The 21127-nt window shown below is 45.6% G+C and overlaps 1 protein-coding gene across 5 annotated transcripts in view; it reads right to left on the bottom strand.

The window, feature by feature from the left end:
* LOC137564141 (aldo-keto reductase family 1 member C3-like) overlaps window positions 1-21127 on the bottom strand; it is a 91483-nt gene that overhangs the window by 49827 nt on the left and 20529 nt on the right. For all 5 annotated transcript variants that reach the window (XM_068277578.1, XM_068277577.1, XM_068277581.1 and 2 more), the window contains exons 3-4: window positions 18958-19137; window positions 18440-18556 (exon numbers count right to left, since the gene is read on the bottom strand). In XM_068277578.1, coding sequence (XP_068133679.1) covers window positions 18440-18556; window positions 18958-19137 — 297 coding nt within the window. The remainder of the gene's footprint in view (window positions 1-18439; window positions 18557-18957; window positions 19138-21127) is intronic.

Raw genomic sequence — 21127 nt, 5'->3', positions numbered from 1 at the left:
CCTCTTGCGCTCAAACATCTCCGACACAGACAACTGAACCGTAGCGCTGCACACGGAAGGGCTGTTGGTTGTTGTGTTTGATGAACACTGGGAGACCTCAAGAGCACTACTCCGGAAAGTGACAGTGTCAGCGTCGTCTGATGTTTGTGAATGTTGTGAACCACGCAATGGCTGGGCTACTGCTGCTGCTGAGGCGGGTCTGGTGGTGAGTCTGGTGAACCCAAGGGAGGCAGTGTTGTTTCTGGTACCCTGTCCTGACGCGTTTGCCCAAAGAGTGGGATGTTTGGATAGCATGTGACGGCTCATGCTGGTGGTGGAGAGGTTGTTAATATTTTTCCCCCTGCTCAGGCGGGTCTTGCACACCTTGCAAATCGCCATGGTAACATCCTCAGTGCAGTCTTCAAAGAAAGCCCAGACTTTGGAGCACCTGCCTCCTTGCTGGCGATTTCTGTTTGCTCCTCTTTTGCCTCTCACTTGAACTTCCACGCTTGTGGTGCCTGAAATTGCGCGCCGCCTACCTTGTGGCACAAGGCGAACTCGTGCAGCAGTGTGTTCTTCAACAGACTCATCTGTGCTGCTGCTACGACGGCGATGTTCTCGTTCACAAACAAAATCTGGGTCTCTGTCCACATTGTCCATACCCTCCTCTTCCATCTCCTCAAACTCGTCATATGTCATTGTGGGCCACCGCCGTGGAGTAGAGCTCCCCACAACAACCTCTGCGCAGCACACTCCAACGTCGTCTTCCAGATCTTGTCGGCCGACCTCCTGCAATTGCAACCCCTCCTGCCCAAATTGCTCTGGGATTTGGGTTTCCGAGTCCTCTTCGGACTCGCCTTGTATTTCAGTGCGCGGTGCATTTCCCACAGTTAACGGTTGTGAATCCAGGCACAACATTTCTGGCTGTTCCTCCATTGACCTTTGAAAGGTGGAAGTTTGTTGGGCTGGGAATAGCTCCTGCGAATACCCCATTGTGTCCTGAGGTAATTCATCGGACTGGTTATCTGGCAGTTGTGTGCGTGGTGTCGCTGCCGGTTGTGTCAGCTTTGTGCCCACTGGCTCCTTGTAACTGGCTGAGGACTCGGACCTCGTGCGTGATGTGCTGGTGCTGCTTAACCCACTGCTGGACGCTTGAGAGGTCATCCAAGTAATTATCTGGTCCTGTTCTTTTGGATTTGTGAGGGTTGTTGTCCTGGACAACATGGGCGGTATTGAGTGGGTTGTCTTGGGTGCTCCCCTGTGGCCTGTACGTGAACCGTCAGGGGAAACACCTCTTCCCTTGCCCCTCCCTCTTTCACCGGATTTCTTCCTCATTTCACTTATCCTTACAGTACACGCTGACTGGCAGCAGTACAGTGGCAGTACAGAAATGCTATACAGTACCACTATTCCCAGCAGCGACACAGAGCACAATGCTATACAGTGACGGGTGAGCGGTGTACCACTATTCCCAGCAGCGACACAGAGCACAATGCTATACAGTGACGGGTGAGCGGTGTACCACTATTCCCAGCAGCGACACAGAGCACAATGCTATACAGTGGCGAACGAGCGGTGTACCACTATTCCCAGCAGACACAGAACAGTACACAGAATGCTATATAGTGTGGCTGAACGAGCGGTGTACCACTGTTCCCAGCAGACACAGAACAGTACACAGAATGCTATATAGTGTGGCTGAACGAGCGGTGTACCACTATTCCCAGCAGACACAGAACAGTACACAGAATGCTATATAGTGTGGCTGAACGAGCGGTGTACTACTGTTCCCAGCAGACACAGAACAGTACACAGAATGCTATATAGTGTGGCTGAACGAGCGGTGTACTACTGTTCCCAGCAGACACAGAACAGTACACAGAATGCTATATAGTGTGGCTGAACGAGCGGTGTACCACTATTCCCAGCAGACACAGAACAGTACACAGAATGCTATATAGTGTGGCTGAACGAGCGGTGTACTACTGTTCCCAGCAGACACAGAACAGTACACAGAATGCTATATAGTGTGGCTGAACGAGCGGTGTACTACTGTTCCCAGCAGACACAGAACAGTACACAGAATGCTATATAGTGTGGCTGAACGAGCGGTGTACTACTGTTCCCAGCAGACACAGAACAGTACACAGAATGCTATATAGTGTGGCTGAACGAGCGGTGTACTACTGTTCCCAGCAGACACAGAACAGTACACAGAATGCTATATAGTGTGGCTGAACGAGCGGTGTACCACTGTTCCCAGCAGACACAGAACAGTACACAGAATGCTATATAGTGTGGCTGAACGAGCGGTGTACTACTGTTCCCAGCAGACACAGAACAGTACACAGAATGCTATATAGTGTGGCTGAACGAGCGGTGTACTACTGTTCCCAGCAGACACAGAACAGTACACAGAATGCTATATAGTGTGGCTGAACGAGCGGTGTACTACTGTTCCCAGCAGACACAGAACAGTACACAGAATGCTATATAGTGTGGCTGAACGAGCGGTGTACTACTGTTCCCAGCAGACACAGAACAGTACACAGAATGCTATATAGTGTGGCTGAACGAGCGGTGTACCACTGTTCCCAGCAGACACAGAACAGTACACAGAATGCTATATAGTGTGGCTGAACGAGCGGTGTACCACTGTTCCCAGCAGACACAGAACAGTACACAGAATGCTATATAGTGTGGCTGAACGAGCGGTGTACTACTGTTCCCAGCAGTGACACACAATGACTGGGGGGGACCCTGGCTAGCGTGGCTGGAGCGCGAACTACCCTGCCTGCCTACCCAAAGCTAAACCCACAGACAAATGGCGGAGATATGACGTGGTTCGGGTATTTATTTACCCGAACCACGTGACAGTTCGGCCAATCAGAGCGCGTTCGGGTCCGAACCACGTGACCCGTTCGGCCAATCACAGCGCTAGCCGAACGTTCGGGGAACGTTCGGCCATGCGCTCTTAGTTCGGCCATATGGCCGAACGGTTTGGCCGAGCACCGTCAGGTGTTCGGCCGAACTCGAACATCACCCGAACAGGGTGATGTTCTGCAGAACCCGAACAGTGGCGAACACTGTTCGCCCAACACTAATTGTGATACCTGACAGAGGATTTTCAGGGTATCCATGTTAACTGGTGCTGGATTCTCTGGCATCCAATAGTGCAATCCTGATCTCTTTGAATGATGCTAAGCCAGTCAGAGTGAGGAATCTTGAGATTTACCTGTGGCAGTTAGGACTCCTCCAGTGGAAACTTCTCAGGAGCTAGTGGAAAAGGAGTTGATAAAGTTGGTCGATATTCCAGGCCCTTGCCTTTACTGCGGGCTAGTAAAAAAGAACGCACAGGGATAGTGGACAAAAAGGGCGCCGCCATAGACTGCAATGCAAAATATCGGCTATTCGGCGCCCGAGAAATAAGACAAGACAAGACAAATAACATTTATATTGCGCTTTTCTCCTTGCGGACTCAAAGCGCCAGAGCAGAGCAGCAGCCACTAGGGCGCGCTCTATTGGCAGTAGCAGTGTAAGGGAGACTTGCCAAAGGTCTCCTACTGAATTAGTGCTGGCTTACTGAACAGGCAGAGCCGAGATTTGAACCCTGGTCTCCTGTGTCAGAGGCAGAGCCCTTAACCATTACACCATCAGCCAACTGCCAAATAGCGGTTACAGGGATCGTATTAACAAAAGTTTTCGTTTACAGAATAAGGTTTATAACAAATATCGTTTACAAGTTCGTTTTGAGTTTGTGTTATACTTATTTTTTCGTTTTTAAATTTCGCTTATATCAGTTTTTACTTATTATTTAGTTTAAAAATTTCGCTTACAAAAGTATAACAACTAAATTTTCGTTTACACTTCTTTGATCTTTTAAAAATTAGTTTTCATATGTATAATGTGTAAATACCGTTTTCAACCTTATTGTATTAGAAATACATCACTTTTGGTATTAACTTTGTTTTTACACTTATAATGCGTTGATTATAGTTACTAAAATATCGCTTTTAATGTTACTGTTATTTTAAGATTTCTAATGCTTGTAAGGCTATCTATTGTATTGTATATATTTATATATACTTTTCTCTATTTATAATATTAATGTATACGTGATTTTAAGGCTATTTTAAGGCTATTTATTCTATTACAAATATATAAATTATTTTATTCATGTTATTTGTAGATAAGTATTTTAAGGATTAAATATATTATTGTTTATATGTGTTTAGGGTGTTTGTGCGGTGGGGATGGTTAGGTTTAGGCATTACCAGGGGGGTCTAGGGGTTAGGGATAGGTACAGGGAGGGTTAGGTATAGTTACAGTATAATATACGCAATCAGGGGGGTCTTAGGGTTAGGCACCACCAGGGGGGTCTTAGGGTTAAGCACCACCAGGGGGGTCTTAGGGTTAGGCACCACCAGGGGGGGTCTTAGGGTTAGGCACCACCAGGGGGTTCTTAGGGTTAGGCACCACCAGGGGGGTCTAGGGGTTAGGGATAGGTACAGGGAGGACACTGTGTGAGAGTAAGGTTAGGTATAGTTACAGCACGATATATGTAATATATACAATTTATTAAATTATATATATTTAAACAAAGAGGGGTCTAGGGGTTAGGGATAGGGATAGGGAGAGATCTGTGTGAGCCTACAGTTAGGTATAATTACAGTAAAATATCTGTAAAACCTACCATTGCCTTGATATGCTTAATACAAGTGTAAATATCGTTTTTGTTATAGACGATATTTGACGTTTCTTTTCAGAATTCGTTTGTTGTTATAGACGGTATTTTGCCATTTCATTTCCTTTTTTTTAACCTATTTAACCTATTATTTAACCTATTTAGCACTAAATTTTTGTTTACAACCCCTTAAAAGATAAATATGGTTTTGCATTAAAACTTAAAATTTCGGCTATACCCCGCGCCCTTTTTTCCAGGCGCCCTTTTTTGATAGACGCTTTGCTAGTAGAAATTTCCAAAAGATCGCAGACAAAGGGGGACCAGTCATTATTTTAGATAGTGACACCTATAAGAATGATGCCCTTAGACAACTTGGTGATGTGGAGACTTATATGCATTTAGGTCACGATCCCACGGCAGAATACCAAAAGAGGTTGCTCAGTTTGCTATCATATGGTGGGAGTTCAGGAATATTTGACCAGAAATTGGTGAAGTTTTTGGGAGTGAAACATCCAGTTATTTCCATCTTCCTAATATCAACAAACTGAGCACTCTTCTGGAGGGAAGACCAGTTGGGGCAGGCATTGTCTCTCAAGGTGAGTGCCTGTGTGATTGGGTCAACTTCCTGTTTCAACCGCTTATCAGGTGTTTGCCGGGATATGTGAAGGACACCAAACATTTGCTGGCTAGCATAGAGGGACTTGTATGGAAAACAAACTATGTTTGGGTCATGGTTTATGACAAGTCCCTTTACTCATGTATCCCCCATGACTTGGCCCTGACAGCATTAAAGGACCATCTTTGCAGGTATTCGGCATACCCTTTGGATCTTCAGGACTTTGTTCTCATGACTGCCAAGTACCTCCTGGCCCACAACTACTTCATGTTTGATGGTGGCTTCTACATCCAGAGATAAGGCACCTCCGTGGGTGCTAAATTTTCATGGTTCCTCGTTAATCTATACATGGGCTGGTAGGAGGAGTGCTACATCTTAGTGGATGACGTGTGGTATGGGAGGTACATCGATGAACTTCTTCTGGTCTGGAAAGTCACCACACAGGGGGTCTGGGATTTGATGGCATACCGTAATAGTAACAATTTAAATCTACAGTTCATTTGTGAATATGGTGGTGTTTCCATTAATTACCTAGACATCACTTTGAAAGGAGATCCGGCCCTAGGAGTTGTCACCACCACTACCTAGAGAAAGGTAGTGGGAACTCTACTCTTAAAGCTAACAGCTGTCACCCAACCCATACAGTACAGGTTATCGCAATGGGGGAATTTACCAGGGCAATCTTCAGAGAAAACTAGATATAGTTAAAGTTCATTTGAGAGAAACAGGATATCCCACATGGGACATTGATACAGGTAGAGCAAGAGCCTGTGCTAAACCTGGTGCTAAACTAGGTTGCAGCTGGTACTCGCCCCTGCCGCAAGGAACAAGGGTGATGAGAAGCCCACTTTTGTCAACACCTGTAATGGGGAACTTACGTTGGTTTCAGAAATGATCAGGAGATATCTTCCAATTTTGGAAGCCGATGATGGCCTATACCCTCTTTTGCGGCAGGGCGTGAGATTTGCTAGCAGACGTGTTCCAACTCTAGGTCATCTACTATCCCCCAGTCTTTATGACATCAAACCACAGTCTACAACTTGGCTGTCCACAGTGGAGTCCTATAGGAGTGGCTTGGCCACTTGCAGGTTCTGTCAGGTTTATTTGAAGTCATGCTCTGCGGTCTGTCGTCAGCGGACATAGTTTTCCCATTAGACAGTTTATTAACTGCAGTTCTAACTATGTAATTTACTTCATTATATGCAAGACATGCTGTGTTCAGTATGTGGGGTATACAAACAGGCTAGTGAGACAGAGAATAGCAGAACACTATCTTGGCCAAGGTTGACTCTTAACCAATAAGTGGGAAAACACTTTTGTGATGTCCATAAAGGGGATGTGGCAAGTTTCCATTTAGAAATAGAAATAAATATCTTCTGTACCAGAGGCTACTTAAGAATGAGCAATGTAGATCTTTTGTATGGACACTAGGATCCCGCATGGCTTCAATGTCTGGTTGAACCTAACTTAAACCACATAACCTTCATTATTTTGGTTATTTTGTTATCTTTGACTCTGGATTTCTCATTTCCCTTTTTACTCACACATAGTGGAATGCAAAAGTTTGGGCAACCTTGATAATCGTCATGATTTTCCTGTATAACTCGTTGGTTGTTACGATAAAAAGTGTTAGTTAAATATATCATATGAGACAGACAGTGATATTTGAGAAGTGAAATGAAGTTTATTGGATTTACAGAAAGTGTGCAATAATTGTTTAAATAAAATTAGGTAGGCGCATACATTTGGGCACTGTTGTCATTTTATTGATTCCAAAACCTTTAGAACTAATTATTGGAACTCAAATTGGCTTGGTAAGCTCAGTGACCCCTGACCTATATAGGTGAATCCAATTATGAGTATTTAAAGGGGGTCAATTGTACGTTTCCCTCCTCTTTCATTTTTCTCTAAAGACTAGCAACATGGGGGTCTCAAAACAATGCACAAATTACCTGATGTCATGTCTTGCAGACATCTTTCATTAAAATAGGTGCTAATCCATACAGGATTTATCCTGTGTTAGAATGAGGTAGGACAGCGCCACCTATTGACCACTGTATTACATTGTTCTCAGTTAAGTTCTGTCTCCCTGTTACTCCTCCTCTGTGACCTCATGTATCAGACAAGAAGGTAGAGTGACCAGACGTCCCGGAATGCCCGGGACGCGTCCCGGATTCGGGGTCCGCTGTCCCAGGCAGCATGAGGTCCCGGGAAACGTCCCGCTTTCAGCAGCGGGACGTTCCGGCCTCGGGACTCTGGCCACTCTCTCCGCATGAACTAGTAGCGGCGTCTATAGACGCCGTGCCAGTTCATTGCCTGCAGCCCCGCTCCAGCCTCCTCTTCCGGTGTCTGCTCCGACACCGGCAGGCGAGCAGGGCTACGGCAAGATGGCTGCCGAAGCCCTGTACTGGAGACTATGTGTCTCCAGTACAGGGCTTCGGGCGCCATCTTGCCCTAGCCCTGTCAGCGCGGGAGACCAGAGCACTGAGAGCAGGAGGAACAAGACGGTCCCGGGACGGAGCAGCGCGCCAGAGGAGACTTCTGCCAGGTGAGTAAATGCTTTCTTTTCCAGGTGAACTTTGCCCGCATTACATTTCTTGCCTGGTGAAATGTTTGCCCGCATTGCGTTTCTTGCCTGGTGAAAGGTTTGCCCGCATTGCGTTTCTTGCCTGGTGAAATGTTTGCCCGCATTACGTTTCTTGCCTGGTGAGATGTTTGCCCGCAGTGCGTTTCTTGCCTGGTGAAATGTTTGCCCGCAGTGCGTTTCTTGCCTGGTGAAATGTTTGCCCGCAGTGCGTTTCTTGCCTGGTGAAATGTTTGCCCGCAGTGCGTTTCTTGCCTGGTGAAATGTTTGCCCGCAGTGCGTTTCTTGCCTGGTGAAATGTTTGCCCGCAGTGCGTTTCTTGCCTGGTGAAATGTTTGCCCGCAGTGCGTTTCTTGCCTGGTGAAATGTTTGCCCGCAGTGCGTTTCTTGCCTGGTGAAATGTTTGCCCGCAGTGCGTTTCTTGCCTGGTGAAATGTTTGCCCGCATTGCGTTTCTTGCCTGGTGAAATGTTTGCCCGCATTGCGTTTCTTGCCTGGTGAAATGTTTGCCCGCATTGCGTTTCTTTTCTGGTGAAATGTTTGCCCGCATTGCGTTTATTTTGTACTGACATGCTTGCCCGCATTGCGTTTATTTTGTACTGACATGTTTGCCCGCATTGCATTTATTTTATACTGACATGTTTGCCCGCATTGCATTTATTTTATACTGACATGTTGCCCGCATTGCGGTTATTTTGTGCTGACATGTTGCCTATTGCGTTTATTTTCTGGTGTCCGGGGTAACTGTTACTGCATTTATTATTTAATGGTCATAGATGGCTATGTTTGCTGCTTTGTGGTTACGGTATACTATTAGCATCACACAGTTTCTGCACACCCATGATGCAAAGTCTCGTTTGTCCACATCATGGCGTAAACACTGCTTTCTTATGCCTCGCTGTTACATCATTACGTTAGCTCCGCCCATACAATGTCATGGCCACGCCCATTTTTCGCCGCGGCGCCCCCGGTCTTCGGCGCTGCGCGCTCCTCAGTCCTCCCCACTTTTCGCCCCCCCCCACCACGCCCCCCTCCCCGTCCCAGGTTGGACCCACAAAAATCTGGTCACTCTAAAGAAGGGAGTAGTCTAGAAGCTGCCATCTTTCACATGCTCTCTGCTGAAGAATCCTATCCGTGCGTCCACTAAAGACTGCATAGCCGGTAAGGCATTCTTTCTAACTGTTTCCTATGAATCTGCATAACTAGTACTAGCTGTAGGCATGTATTGTGTGCATTTCTGTGTAGGCAGCTAATTATTTGTTCAACTGTATAGTGAGGCCTAGTCAGGTAATCATGCAACCATGCTGCTGTATGCTCTAGTCTACACTATCTATTGTATGCTGATATGTGATATGTATATTTGCAGTTCATGTACTTATTGCATCCTTTCTGTTATTTGTTCACAGTTTCACACCAACTTACTTCAGCTCATTAAAGTTACAGATCATTACCTGGTCTCAATTTATTGAGTAGTAGGAGGGTGTTTATCTGCCTGCCAAACTCCATACACGCCCCAGGGGGTCACGTGGTAGTGAGGACAGGACAGTGAAATGGCTGCTACCTGCGAGTGGAACTGAAATGACTAGCTTCCCAGCTAGCGAAACGACTGATACTGACTACAAAGACCACTTATCTACCACGCAGCTACCTGTATATCATAACACAGCAGTCTCTACACAGTCAAGATCCTTAACAGCAGTATCATGTCAGAAAGCCTAACTTCTTCTTACAAGACAAGGTCTAAACCGTTCTACAAGATCCTCATCAGTCAGCAATGTGGCTACCATTGTCCGCCCAGAAGCTGAAGCTGCAAAAGCATGTGCTGCCTTCGCAGAGCAAGAGATGCAACTAAAGCTGCAACAAGCGACACAGCAAGCTGCATTTGAAGCTGAGAGATCAAAACTGCAAGCAGCACTAGAGAAGCTCTCAGCACAGAGGGAAGCTGCTGCAGCCAAAGCAGATGCCTTAGAAGCACTCGTCCATCCAGACGACAAAAGGCACAGCAGGTCAGCCAGCCTTGATCTCGCCCATCAGGATCCCCTGCAGCGCACTTCAGATTATGTCCATCAACATTCCAGAATGATCGACTCTTTCCTGTCAATGGAAGATGTTCAACGAGACCTCATCGACAGATCTCATCAAACTCAATTCACAGTGCAGACAGAAGTCCAGAATAAATCTCCAGCTTGCAAGGCAGAAGACAATACAGAAAATAAACTGATTTCAGATCACCCGTCTCCATGTCAGGAACTTCAGCCAGCACATAATGTTCCAGGAACTTCTCCTTTCACGCCAAATAGGTATGAAACATTTCGACCAAAGGGAGAGACTACTGACAGGTATGATTATACACCACATTCTTACTATGGCAAAACACTGCCATCTTTCTCTGCTTCTAATCAAACCACCATGGACATTGTTAAGTTCCTCACATGGCGTGAGCTGGTTGCCAAGGGACTTATGAAGTTTGATAATCACCCTGAGAGTTATAGGGCCTGGCGGTCCTCCTTTAAGAACACAATTAGAGATGTTGAACTGTCCCCTAGTGAGGAAATGGACCTCTTAGCTAAGTGGCTAGGGAATGTATCTGCTGAGCATGTAAAAAGAATCAGGTCCATTAACAAAAAAACCCCAGCAGCTGGACTAAAAATGGTTTGGGACAGACTTGATGAATGTTATGGTTCAGTGGAGGCTATAGAAAACTCTTTGTTTAAAAGGATAGAAGATTTCCCTAAAATAGCTTCCAAAGGCTTCCAGAAAATCAGGGAACTTAGTGACTTGTTAATGGAACTTCAGGTAGCCAAATCTGAAGGTGATCTGTCAGGACTTGAATATTTTGACACTACCAGAGCTGTTAACCTCATAGTACAGAAGTTAACCCCTGGCTTACAAAATGAGTGGGTTAAATGTGGTTCTAACTATAAGAAAAAACACCATGTTTAATTTCCTCCATTTTCTGTGTTTGTAGACTTTATACGTGATCCGGCTAAGATAAGAAATTATCCTAGTTTTGATTTTACACTAACGTACTTCTGTTCCAGGTCTTCCTTTTCGCAAAGCTTTAGCCGCAGTTTACAAGACTGAACTGTCTCCCCCAGACACTCTCCACAGGTTTGCTGCCTCCCCTCATGCAGCAAACAAAGTTAAAGACCCTGGTAAGCAGTGTCTTATACACCGAAGGCCTCATTCTCTGTTGAAATGTAGAGGCTTTAGATAGAATCCCATTGAGGAATGTAAAGCCTTCCTTAGGGCTGGTTCACACGGGCGTCTGCTGAGCTTTTGCTTGGCATTGCGTTCAAACGCCAGAGTTTAAAAGCTAGCTTTTGAAAGCTTTTGAAAAGCGTTCAAGGCTAGCAGTTCTGGTCTCTGCTATTGTTTCCTCGCGTTTACTGCCTCTGAAAGCAGCATGTTGCTTTTGAGACTAGACGCAACGCTGGGATCTACTGCCAGGCTTTCATGAAAGCCTGCAAAAGCCAGCTCTAAACGCTCCCATTCACTTGCATGGGATGGCAGTAGATCCCAAAAAACGCCCGTCTGAACCAGCGAGAGAACAACATCTGCTGCAAGTGCTGTTCGTCCACCACTCACTCTGCCAAGAACTGCAAGGTTAGTGAAAATTGTAAAGAATGTGATAGCACAGATCACAACACAGCATTACATCCTGGACCAGCTCCATGGACTTTACAACATACTCACAGCACCACCGAGCATGGCGGGGAGGAGGATGACACTCCTACAGCTACATTACAGGTCACTCCACAGTGTACAGAGGTCTGCAAAGGAGGCACAGGTTGAAGATCCTGCTCCAAAATGTGTCTAGTCTGAGTCTACTTAGCAGAACAAAGGGAGAAAGCAGTAAAAATGTATGCCATTCTAGATGATCAAAGCAATGGGTCTCTATCCAGGGGCGTAGCAATAGGGGTTGCAGAGGTAGCGACCGCATCGGGGCCCTTGGGCCAGAGGGGCCCCGAAAGGCCCTCCCTCAGCTACAGTATTAGCTCTCTATTGGTCCTGTGCTCATAATAATTACTTCTATAGATATTTTGAATAGTGGTAATCATTAACAAACTGTTCCCCATCCCCTTCTTGCACCTCTGACAATGTAGTTGCCATTGGCAGGATTTGGTGCGTCATATCAACTGTTATGTATAGAGTGCTTGGGGGGGCCCCATTGTAAAACTTGCATCGGGGCCCACAGCTCCTTAGCTACGCCACTGTCTCTATCCCACTCAACCTTCTTTGATATATTCAATGTTAAAGGCCCCAGCTCCCCATACTCACTAAGGACATGTGCAGGAATTGTGGAGACAGCAGGGAGAAGAGCATCTGGCTTCCAGATCGAAGCTATAGATGGAAGCATCTGCTTGCCCTTACCAACTAATAGAGTGCAATCAAATTCCTGATCATGGATCTGAAATTCCTGCTCCAGATGTCGCATGCACACTTGAAGCCTATAGCCCACCTAATCCCAGAACTTGATCCACAAACTAAGATAATCTTGCTACTCGAAAGGGATATCCTATGAATCCATAAAGTGAGAAAACAAATAGATGGTTCCCACGACGCTCCTTATGCTCAGAAGCTAGAACTAGGATGGGTCATAATAGGAGAGGTCTGCCTAGGGAGTGTGCACAAGCCAGACTCAGTTCATTGTATGTTCACAAGCACACTAGCAAGTGGATGCCTCTCACTTTTCCAACCATGTGTCAACAACTTCCTCATAAAGGAATTACCATGTGCCTTCCATCTACCTTGTCCCTTCACAGATGACTCTAGTGACAATGATGCCTGTGACAGTCACCAAGACCACTTAGGGTGCACAGTCTTCCAGAGGTCAAAAGATGATATTCGGGTGGCATTATCTATTGAAGACAAGCAGTTCTTGGAAATAATGGAACAGGACTTTGTGAAGGACAGCACTAACAGTTGGGTTGCACCCCTTTGTTTCAGAACTCAGAGACAACGCCTTACTAACCACAAAGTACAAGTGCTCTTCTCTCAGACCTAAACTTCCAAAGAAAGCCAGAAATTAGAGAACACTTCTTTTCTTTCATGCAGAAAATATTTGAGAACAATCATGCAGAGATTGCCCCACCCCTTAAAGGTCCTGAAGATTGCTAGTACCTGCCAATTTTCGGAGTATACCATCCAAAGAAGCCAGGTCAGATCAGAGTAGTGTTTGACTCTAGCGCCAAATTTTAAGGCATCTCCCTAAACGATGTGCTCCTGACAGGCCCTGACCTGAACAACAGGCTACTAGGGGTACTCCTCCGCAGGGGTGCTCGGATACCCCTTTTCAAAATCCGAAATGATCCGGATCCGGATACCCAGATATCCGGATCGGATATCCGAACTTTCAGATATCCGCATTCATGCGGATATCCGAAAGCATTATCCGTGCGGATTCGGATATCCGAATAGAAAAACCAGAAGTGGGCTTTAAATTGCTTCTAAAACGTTTTTTAGGGTAAATGAGGCATGTAGCATCATGTTTTTTAAAGGGAAAAACTAATTGATTATGTGGGGGGGGGCTTAAAATCCCCCCCCCCCCCAAAAAAAAAAAAGTGGCTGTCAATGAACATCAGGACTAGGTTCCAGTTAGCGGTCGTGCAGCCCACATTGTGTCCAAAGTCCAACCGCACAACTGGGACATGATAGTTTTCAACCAAGACACCTCCCAAAAAAATTATGCAGCAATTGTGTTTTGGGTTAAATATAGGTGGTATCAGTGACCTGTGGCACCCTGGTGGTGGAAGCTGCACAGGGAGCAGGGCAATGCAGCAGCAGCAGGTGTAACGTGTGCCAGGAGCATGCCGGACATGGCACATGACATGTGGCAAGTGCCACGTGACAAGTGCCGAGTGACAGACAGCAGAGAAGCAGACACTAGTGCACACTAACTGTCACACTGGCACTGCTCACAGCACAGCAGTTCTGTAGAAAGCTAACACAGCAATACTACTACTCTAACAACTACTAGCACTGACTGCAGTATTCCTATTCTCTAATCCCTAACCTAACTATACTGTAGCTAGCTAAGGCTAATAGCTGGCCAGCAGGCAGCAGCTGGCCTGGTCTGTGCACAGCACACACACAGACACATAGCAGCTGCAGCAGCCCTGCAGCACAGCACACACTGACTGTCACACAATGAAATCAAGCTAATTAACATTACAACAATAGTGTAGTGATAGTGAAGGGGTTAATCACTGAACAGCTTTAGGTTTATCACTGTGTACAGTCCTTGCTAGGCCACCAGCACTGGAGCATGTCTCTCAGTGAGCATTCAGCAAGCTAGGACGATATGTCTCATTATGACAGCCCTCATTATACAGGGGGGCTGGCCAGTGTTCCTTTCTGTGATTGGGTGCCAGGGTTTAGGCTGGGCCCCCTCCGATTGGCTCAATGAGGTCAGGTGGGGCTGGCCAAGGTTCCCTTCTGTGATTGGTTGCTAGGGCTTCTGCTGGGAGCCCTCTGATTGGCTCAATGATGTCATCTCCTTAGTTACAGTATTCTGATCCGGATATACGGGTATGCGACCAAATATCCGCAGATAGCTACCCGGATTTCAAAAAAAAAAAAAAAAAATAAATCTGGAATCAGATAGCTGAAAAAAGTTCGGATATCCGTGTTGCCTGGATATCCGGAATCCGGATGAGAATCCCTGCTCCTCCGTTTCCGCAAGGACTCTGTTGCTCTGATTGCCGACATCCAACAGATGTTTCATTGCTTCCTTGTTAAGGAGAAGGATAGAAACTTCCTCAGATTCCTCTGGTTTAAAGACAATGATCCTTCAAAGGACATCATAGAGTACCGCATGAGAGTACACATCTTTGGGAACAGCCCCTCACCTGCAGGTGCTATCTATGGACTCAGACGTTCTGCTCAGGAAGGAGAGAGAAAATATGGGTCAGACACAAGACAGTTTGTAGAAGGGGACTTCTATGTAGATGACTGTTTGAAATCATTACCTTCCAATGACTCTGCAATCAGTCTCTTCAAAAGAGCCCAAGACATGCTTGCCTTCTCCAACTTGAGACTTCACAAGATTGCTTCAAACAGCAAAGAAGTTATGGAAGCCTTCTCTTCTGAAAATCATTCTAATGACCTAAGGGACTTGGATCTGGGTTCAGACACTTTACCAGCCCAACATAGCCTTGGACTTCTCTGGGACTTAAAATCGGACACCATCACCTTTCAAGTTAGAAAGGAAGAGAAAGCTTTCACTCGCAGAGGTGTGCTGTCTGCAATCAACAGCGCAGAGGTGTCCTGTCTGCAAACAACAGCGTATATGATCCTTTGGGATTTGCGGCTTCTGTCACAATCCAGGGTAAGTCCTTGCTCAGAGATTTAACCCGTGAAACTACTGACTGGGATGTTCCATTGCCTCCTGACCAGAAGAATCTGTGGGTAGAATGGAGGAACTCTCTGAAAGCTCTGTCTAGCCTTAATGTTGTACGCCCATATGCTCCTGTTCCATCTACAGATGTCCAAGACCATACACTTTGTGTGTATGCTACCTACAGTAAAATATGGTGGTGGTTCCATCATGCTGTTGGGCTGTGTGGCCAGTGCAGGGACTGGGAATCTTGTCAAAGCTGAGGGACGCACAACTCAGCACACAAGTGATTTCCCCCCCCCCCCTTTTCTCCCCACCAACAGAGCTCTCTGTTGGTGGGGTCTGATCGCTCCCCCCATGTTTATTTTTTTTTAAAATATTATTGTTTGTCGTTTTTGTTTAAAAACCCGTTTCTTTAAGACCCTTCCCTCCCTCCCTCCCTCCCCACAGCCAGCCAATTATGGCGATCGGCTGTCATAGGCTTCTGCCTATGAGAGCCGATCGCTCTCTTGTCCCCCATGGGGACAGCTCATCGCAGCGCTGCACGTAGTAAATAGACGGCGTGATCGCCGTCTAACAGTCTCCCGAGCGGCAATAGCCGCTCGGAGACTGAAGGCGGGGCGGAGCTCCGCCCTCCGAGCATGAGATGCGCGCGCACCATGCGCGCGATCTCATGCAAAACAGAGCCCCAGGACTTTACGCCAATTGGCGTTAGGCGGTCCTGGGGCTGCCGCCGCGGCCACGCCTACTGGGGTGACGCGGGCGGCAGAAGGTTAAGGGGTTGCGTTTTGAGATAGATCCTCATATCTGTGCACAGAATTGGTTTCCTAATTGGGTTGTTCTGAGATTGCACCACTGCACCACCAACCCCTTGTGAGTGTGACGTGTGGGTTGTAACTTAATCCAGGAGCCTTTTTATTCAGACTGCTGTGTTCTCCCCAGCATTTTTTTCCCAGCTGGGTGGCATGAAAAATTTACCGATCAGTTTAAGACCTGACTGTACCTGAAGGTAAAGTCAATTTGCATGCATTTTGCAGTTTTTAGTGGCGTTCCTATTGCTGTTTTAGTGTTGTTCCTATTCAGGCTGAGTAAGAGAAAAGAATCCTCTATATTATAACCCCTGTGTCCCTGTGTAGCTGGGCCCGTGCTTTTTGCTACTGCTCATGTGCGCACCACGGACCCAGACAGCAGTTGGGACTGGAGGACGGGAACAGTGAGCCGGGCATCTGCGCAGGTGGACAGGTGTGCGTGCGCACAAGCAGCGGGTGCGCGCGCATGCGAAGTTTAAAACAACAGACCTAGAGCCCGTTTTAAAACGGGCTTGGGTCAACTAGTAGTAGAAATAAAACTCCAAGGGCTTGATTCACTAAACCGTGCTAATTCATAGCATGGCCGCGCTAGCGTTTTTGCATGCGTTTTTATATCTTTGCGTGCTCCCGCTAAAATTCGCGACTGTGCGTGAAAATACATGATTGCGTGTGAAAATGCACGCAAAACGCTAGCGCGGCCGTGCTCTAAGTTAGCACGGATTAGTGAATCAAGCCTAAAATATTTACTGTATTTTTTTTTTTTTTTTTTTTTTTTTTATATAAGGGATGCCTGTAAATATACTTTTTATAGGTTGCTACATAATCAAATACACCTTTCTCCCTCAAAAAAAAGAAAAAAACATCTTCCAAAGACTATCCTAGCTTATGAAAGACAATTGAAGAAGACTACTATTTATTTACTGCATGCTTACCGCTGAAATACCCATGTTTTACCTCACTTTATGCATTTACTTCATGTTTTACCTCATGTTCAGAAATGAAGAAAAATCTTTCAGAATTGCTAAAAAAAAAAAAAAAGAAAAAAAAAAAAAAAAAAAAAAAAAGGAGGGAAATACTTCATGAGGTATTTTACCTACAAAAAAAAAATATTCACCTCACACAGCTACCAGAATTGAGGCCAATATATTAACGTACAGCCTAAAATAGCTGTCTAAATCCAGATTGTACGACTGAGAAAGATTAGGTTGTAGCTGTGTGGCTATGGATACTCAGGTGGCTTTTGAGGGATGTAAAGGAATGATTTTCATATTCGCTCAGGTGTATGAAGGGACACATTGGGAAGTAACTTCTTGCTCATGTGAGGCTGAATGCTTGCGTATTCGTTTGTTTAAGGAAGGCAAAACTGTACTTGACAAATTCTGCTCTAAGAATGGATGCCAACTGGTGAAGATTCTGGTAGGAAGTAGAAATACAGTGGTTCCCAACCTTTTCCAGGTCATGACACATCACGCCAAACATTCAGATATCCGTGACACGTCACGTATGATAGAAAAAAAAAGGATAATAATCAGAAAATCAATAAAGAGTGCATTTTTCAGAACACACTTGAAAATGAGGGCTAGAGCTTTTCATGTATATGACTAAAGCACAATCAACGGCTGCATGGACAATCTGCTTCTGCTGCTGGAACAATGGGGGGATCAGAAACAATTTGCTGATGTTGCTGGTGCAATGAGTGCTGCATGGACAATCTGCGATACACTGCTGCTAACACAATGGGGGGTTAGAGGGACACAATGCACAATGAGCGATGGGCTGCAGGAATAATTTGCTGCTACTGGCACAGGATAGCTATAGGGACAGTATGCTATATGACATATGGTGCAGGGACAATGCCACACGAAGAAACTTTCCTAACTCACCGCTCCATGGCCACCCTTTGCTCCTTCTCCTCCTTCCCTCCAAGCATCCGCACTTTGGCTCCGTCCTCGATGCTCCGCCTCCGCCCTCTGACTCGTAGTTAGTGAAGACTACAAGTAAATAGCCGTTAATGTCTGCAAATGCGGATGGCGGCAGCCATTTTCTTGTAGTCCTGCACTAATAGGAGGAGGAGGGTAATTAGCAGTCACCGGATAGAGCGGGGGAGATGAGCGGCGACACATAGGCGGTGCTGCCGCAACACATAAGTGTGTCACGGCACACCGGTTGGGATTGGGAACCGCTGCAGTAGAGGGATGCACCAGGCAGGCAATGGGGCTGATTTATCAATACAAGTGCACAAAATACTGGTGGAAAAGTGGAACCACCATTTAAGTTTCAGTTGTTGAATAAATTAAAAATTCTGATTTATCGCATTGCACAGTTGCTCTATTTTTGTACCACTTTTTTCTGCACCTATCTTAATAATCAGCCTTGGTGACCCTTTGACAATAATTTTACAGCATGTTTCAGGTTGCATTGGGATGTACCTTCAGAGATACAGGATGGTGAATGATAAGCAGGTCGATGTAGTCCAGATGGGCAGAAGCAAGAACATTTTCTACAGCTGGACGGACAAGATAGGGCCGATGGAAGGTACACCATAGCTAAGACAAATGCAAAAAAATGACACATACAGATTTAGGGTAGGTTATTCTCATGTAGCTTTATTTCTTCTGTTTAAATATAGTGTTAATTGGGGATGGTCAATGAGATGCAAATTATTTCAAGTTGATAAAGGATTATGCATAGATCATATGCAAATTTATGGGGTTTGAAAATGGACCAATCGAATTCCACCTTGGTGAATTCACTTAATTCATTTTCAAACAGGGTAGATTTGCATATGAAATTTGCATAATCATGCATTAACTTGGGAGGATTTGCATCTCATTGACTATCACTAGTGATGACATACTATGTTGTGCTTTACAGAGAACACTGCAAAAAGAAAAAAAAAAAGCGGCTGTGGACTCGAACAAGAAAACTGTTAAACCAGTCGTCGTACCTTAGTTGTATAGAAGAAGTCTTTCCTTTTCACTGTGCCCTCCAGAATTTTCTCCAGAAGGGCCTGTCCTACAGCTCCCTCAGTCCGATAGGGAAATGCACAGTCTACGTGTCGGTAGCCAATGTCCAATGCATACTTGGTGGCATCTAACACTGTATTGAAGTGTTCAGGAGATGGAGTCTACAACAAAAATCAAACCAAAAAGCAAACAAAACCTCAATATATATCAGTTTATAGATACTTAGAATTATAATTTTGAATGGTCTTTTTATCATGTCTAGAGCATACATTGACAAGGACACACATCTGCAAGCAGCCCGACAATTGTTTTGCGCTGCTTAGCACATCTTCTGTGACCATGTACGGGGCACCAGGACGAGGAGAAAGCTTGCCATATGGTTTGGGGTGAGCCCTTTTAGCGACCCTGGATTGGCAAGGGTCTGCCTCAGCACACTTCCAGCCAATCAGGTTCTTCACATATGCCCTGGCAAAACGTCACGCTCGCACAAGCATCAGACAGATAGTGCGCATGCGCGGTGTGCTTCTGCTCTGATTGCCTCTTGGCAATAGCATGACGCACGTGGACACGTGGATGCATGCAGTCCCAAGGATTATGAGAGGAAAGCTGTGGTTGCTGGGAAACAGGAGAACTCTGCTTACACTGCTCTCTCAGTTGTACATCATGAGATAAATTGTACAGCAAGCTCCATTAAATGTCATGTGAAATGCTTTCACTAGTGCCCACGGTTGTTTCTTTTACAATCAGTTGTTGAAATCTTGTTGCGTGGAGGCACAGAGTTGTGACCATAGCTGTCAGGAACCGACCTGCGGCATGCCTGCGTATACGGTTCCCGACTGCGGGTTTGACCAGATCAAGTGGGGAGCCGCCTTATTCAAGCTAAAAACAAGTCTGGGACCCCTCAAACACTTCTCACTGCCACCACAGGCTAACGCAATTCGTGTTTTCGTACTCGGGTCAGCTTTGCGCTTTAGGCCGAATACGAGAATGCCACGCACACACAGTTGCAATCTTACACTGTAGTGGAGCAAAACTACTAACAGTCGTTCCGAACGATACTGTTAGACTTCCCACTCTGCTCTCAAACGCAGAAGTGCCCCATACACACAATGTAATTACAATCTTATACAGTAGTGTTGCTCAGTCATACAATAAGGCATCGACTTATACACAGTTACACTTCAGTCTCTTTTAGGCTATGAGTGTAAGTTTAGTAGAGCAGAAGTCAAACTTATTAAATAACGATTTAATATTCCAGGAAAAAAAAGTGGAACAATGCAGAAAATATTATATCACAAAGATTTACAAAAACCGTAAAAGTTACAAAATAAAAGTTACAAAGATACACACAAGGATATTTGCGTAAAAATAAAAATGGGATAACGTTACCAGCATATCGATCTAAACGTTGTTTGCGGGAGGACGCAACTTCTGGTCAGGAACCAGGTTAGTCCTAGCGTTGTGCTATCTCCAAAGACTACCAGTTTTGACTATCCTAGCTGCTGTTTTATAGCCCGATTTGGGGCCTCAGGCAATGAATGTTCCGTCCCACAATCTAATGCAATTTCCCCAAAGTGTGACATCACCGTCTGCCGAGCCCCCTGTCACATCTGGGCTAGCTGCGACATGCAAATGTCAGAGCTTTCAACATTCCATACCTCTAATTTCCACAGGTAAAAATTGTATCTTGAGAACAACAAGTATCCGGTTTACACGTACAGACTTCAAAGCAATTCCACTTCCAGCCCACTATTCAGACTAAGAGGTAGCCGACCACCTGTGTAGGCTTCAACCTGGTCGGGTAATTGTCTAAGTAAGTGTTTCCTTGCTAGTGGCTAGGTAGACAGGTCCTAATTAACTGTCCAGGTCCTATTCAATGAAGACAATGGCAGTTCCCTTGCTCTGCCCTGAATGCAAATTTACTACAGGAGATTAAATTAGCAGCATCCAACTTCCAGAGGAACTGACTACAAAAGCTCAAAGTACTTCATTCTGCCATACAAACAAACACAGCTTTCCCCAAAGCCAGAATGGCTGTAGCCGACATCACATATGATACAGTCAGAAAAATGAAAATATGCTTCTGTATTATCCCAACATCCTAACTAGCTGCTATATTCCTGACAATAGCTGCTGAGCATTTCCTGAGGA

The sequence above is a fragment of the Hyperolius riggenbachi genome, chromosome 3 (assembly GCF_040937935.1).
Source record: "Hyperolius riggenbachi isolate aHypRig1 chromosome 3, aHypRig1.pri, whole genome shotgun sequence".
NCBI lineage: Eukaryota > Metazoa > Chordata > Amphibia > Anura > Hyperoliidae > Hyperolius > Hyperolius riggenbachi.
Note: the sequence above shows the minus strand (reverse complement) of the source record. Positions and strands in the feature narration are given on the sequence as shown.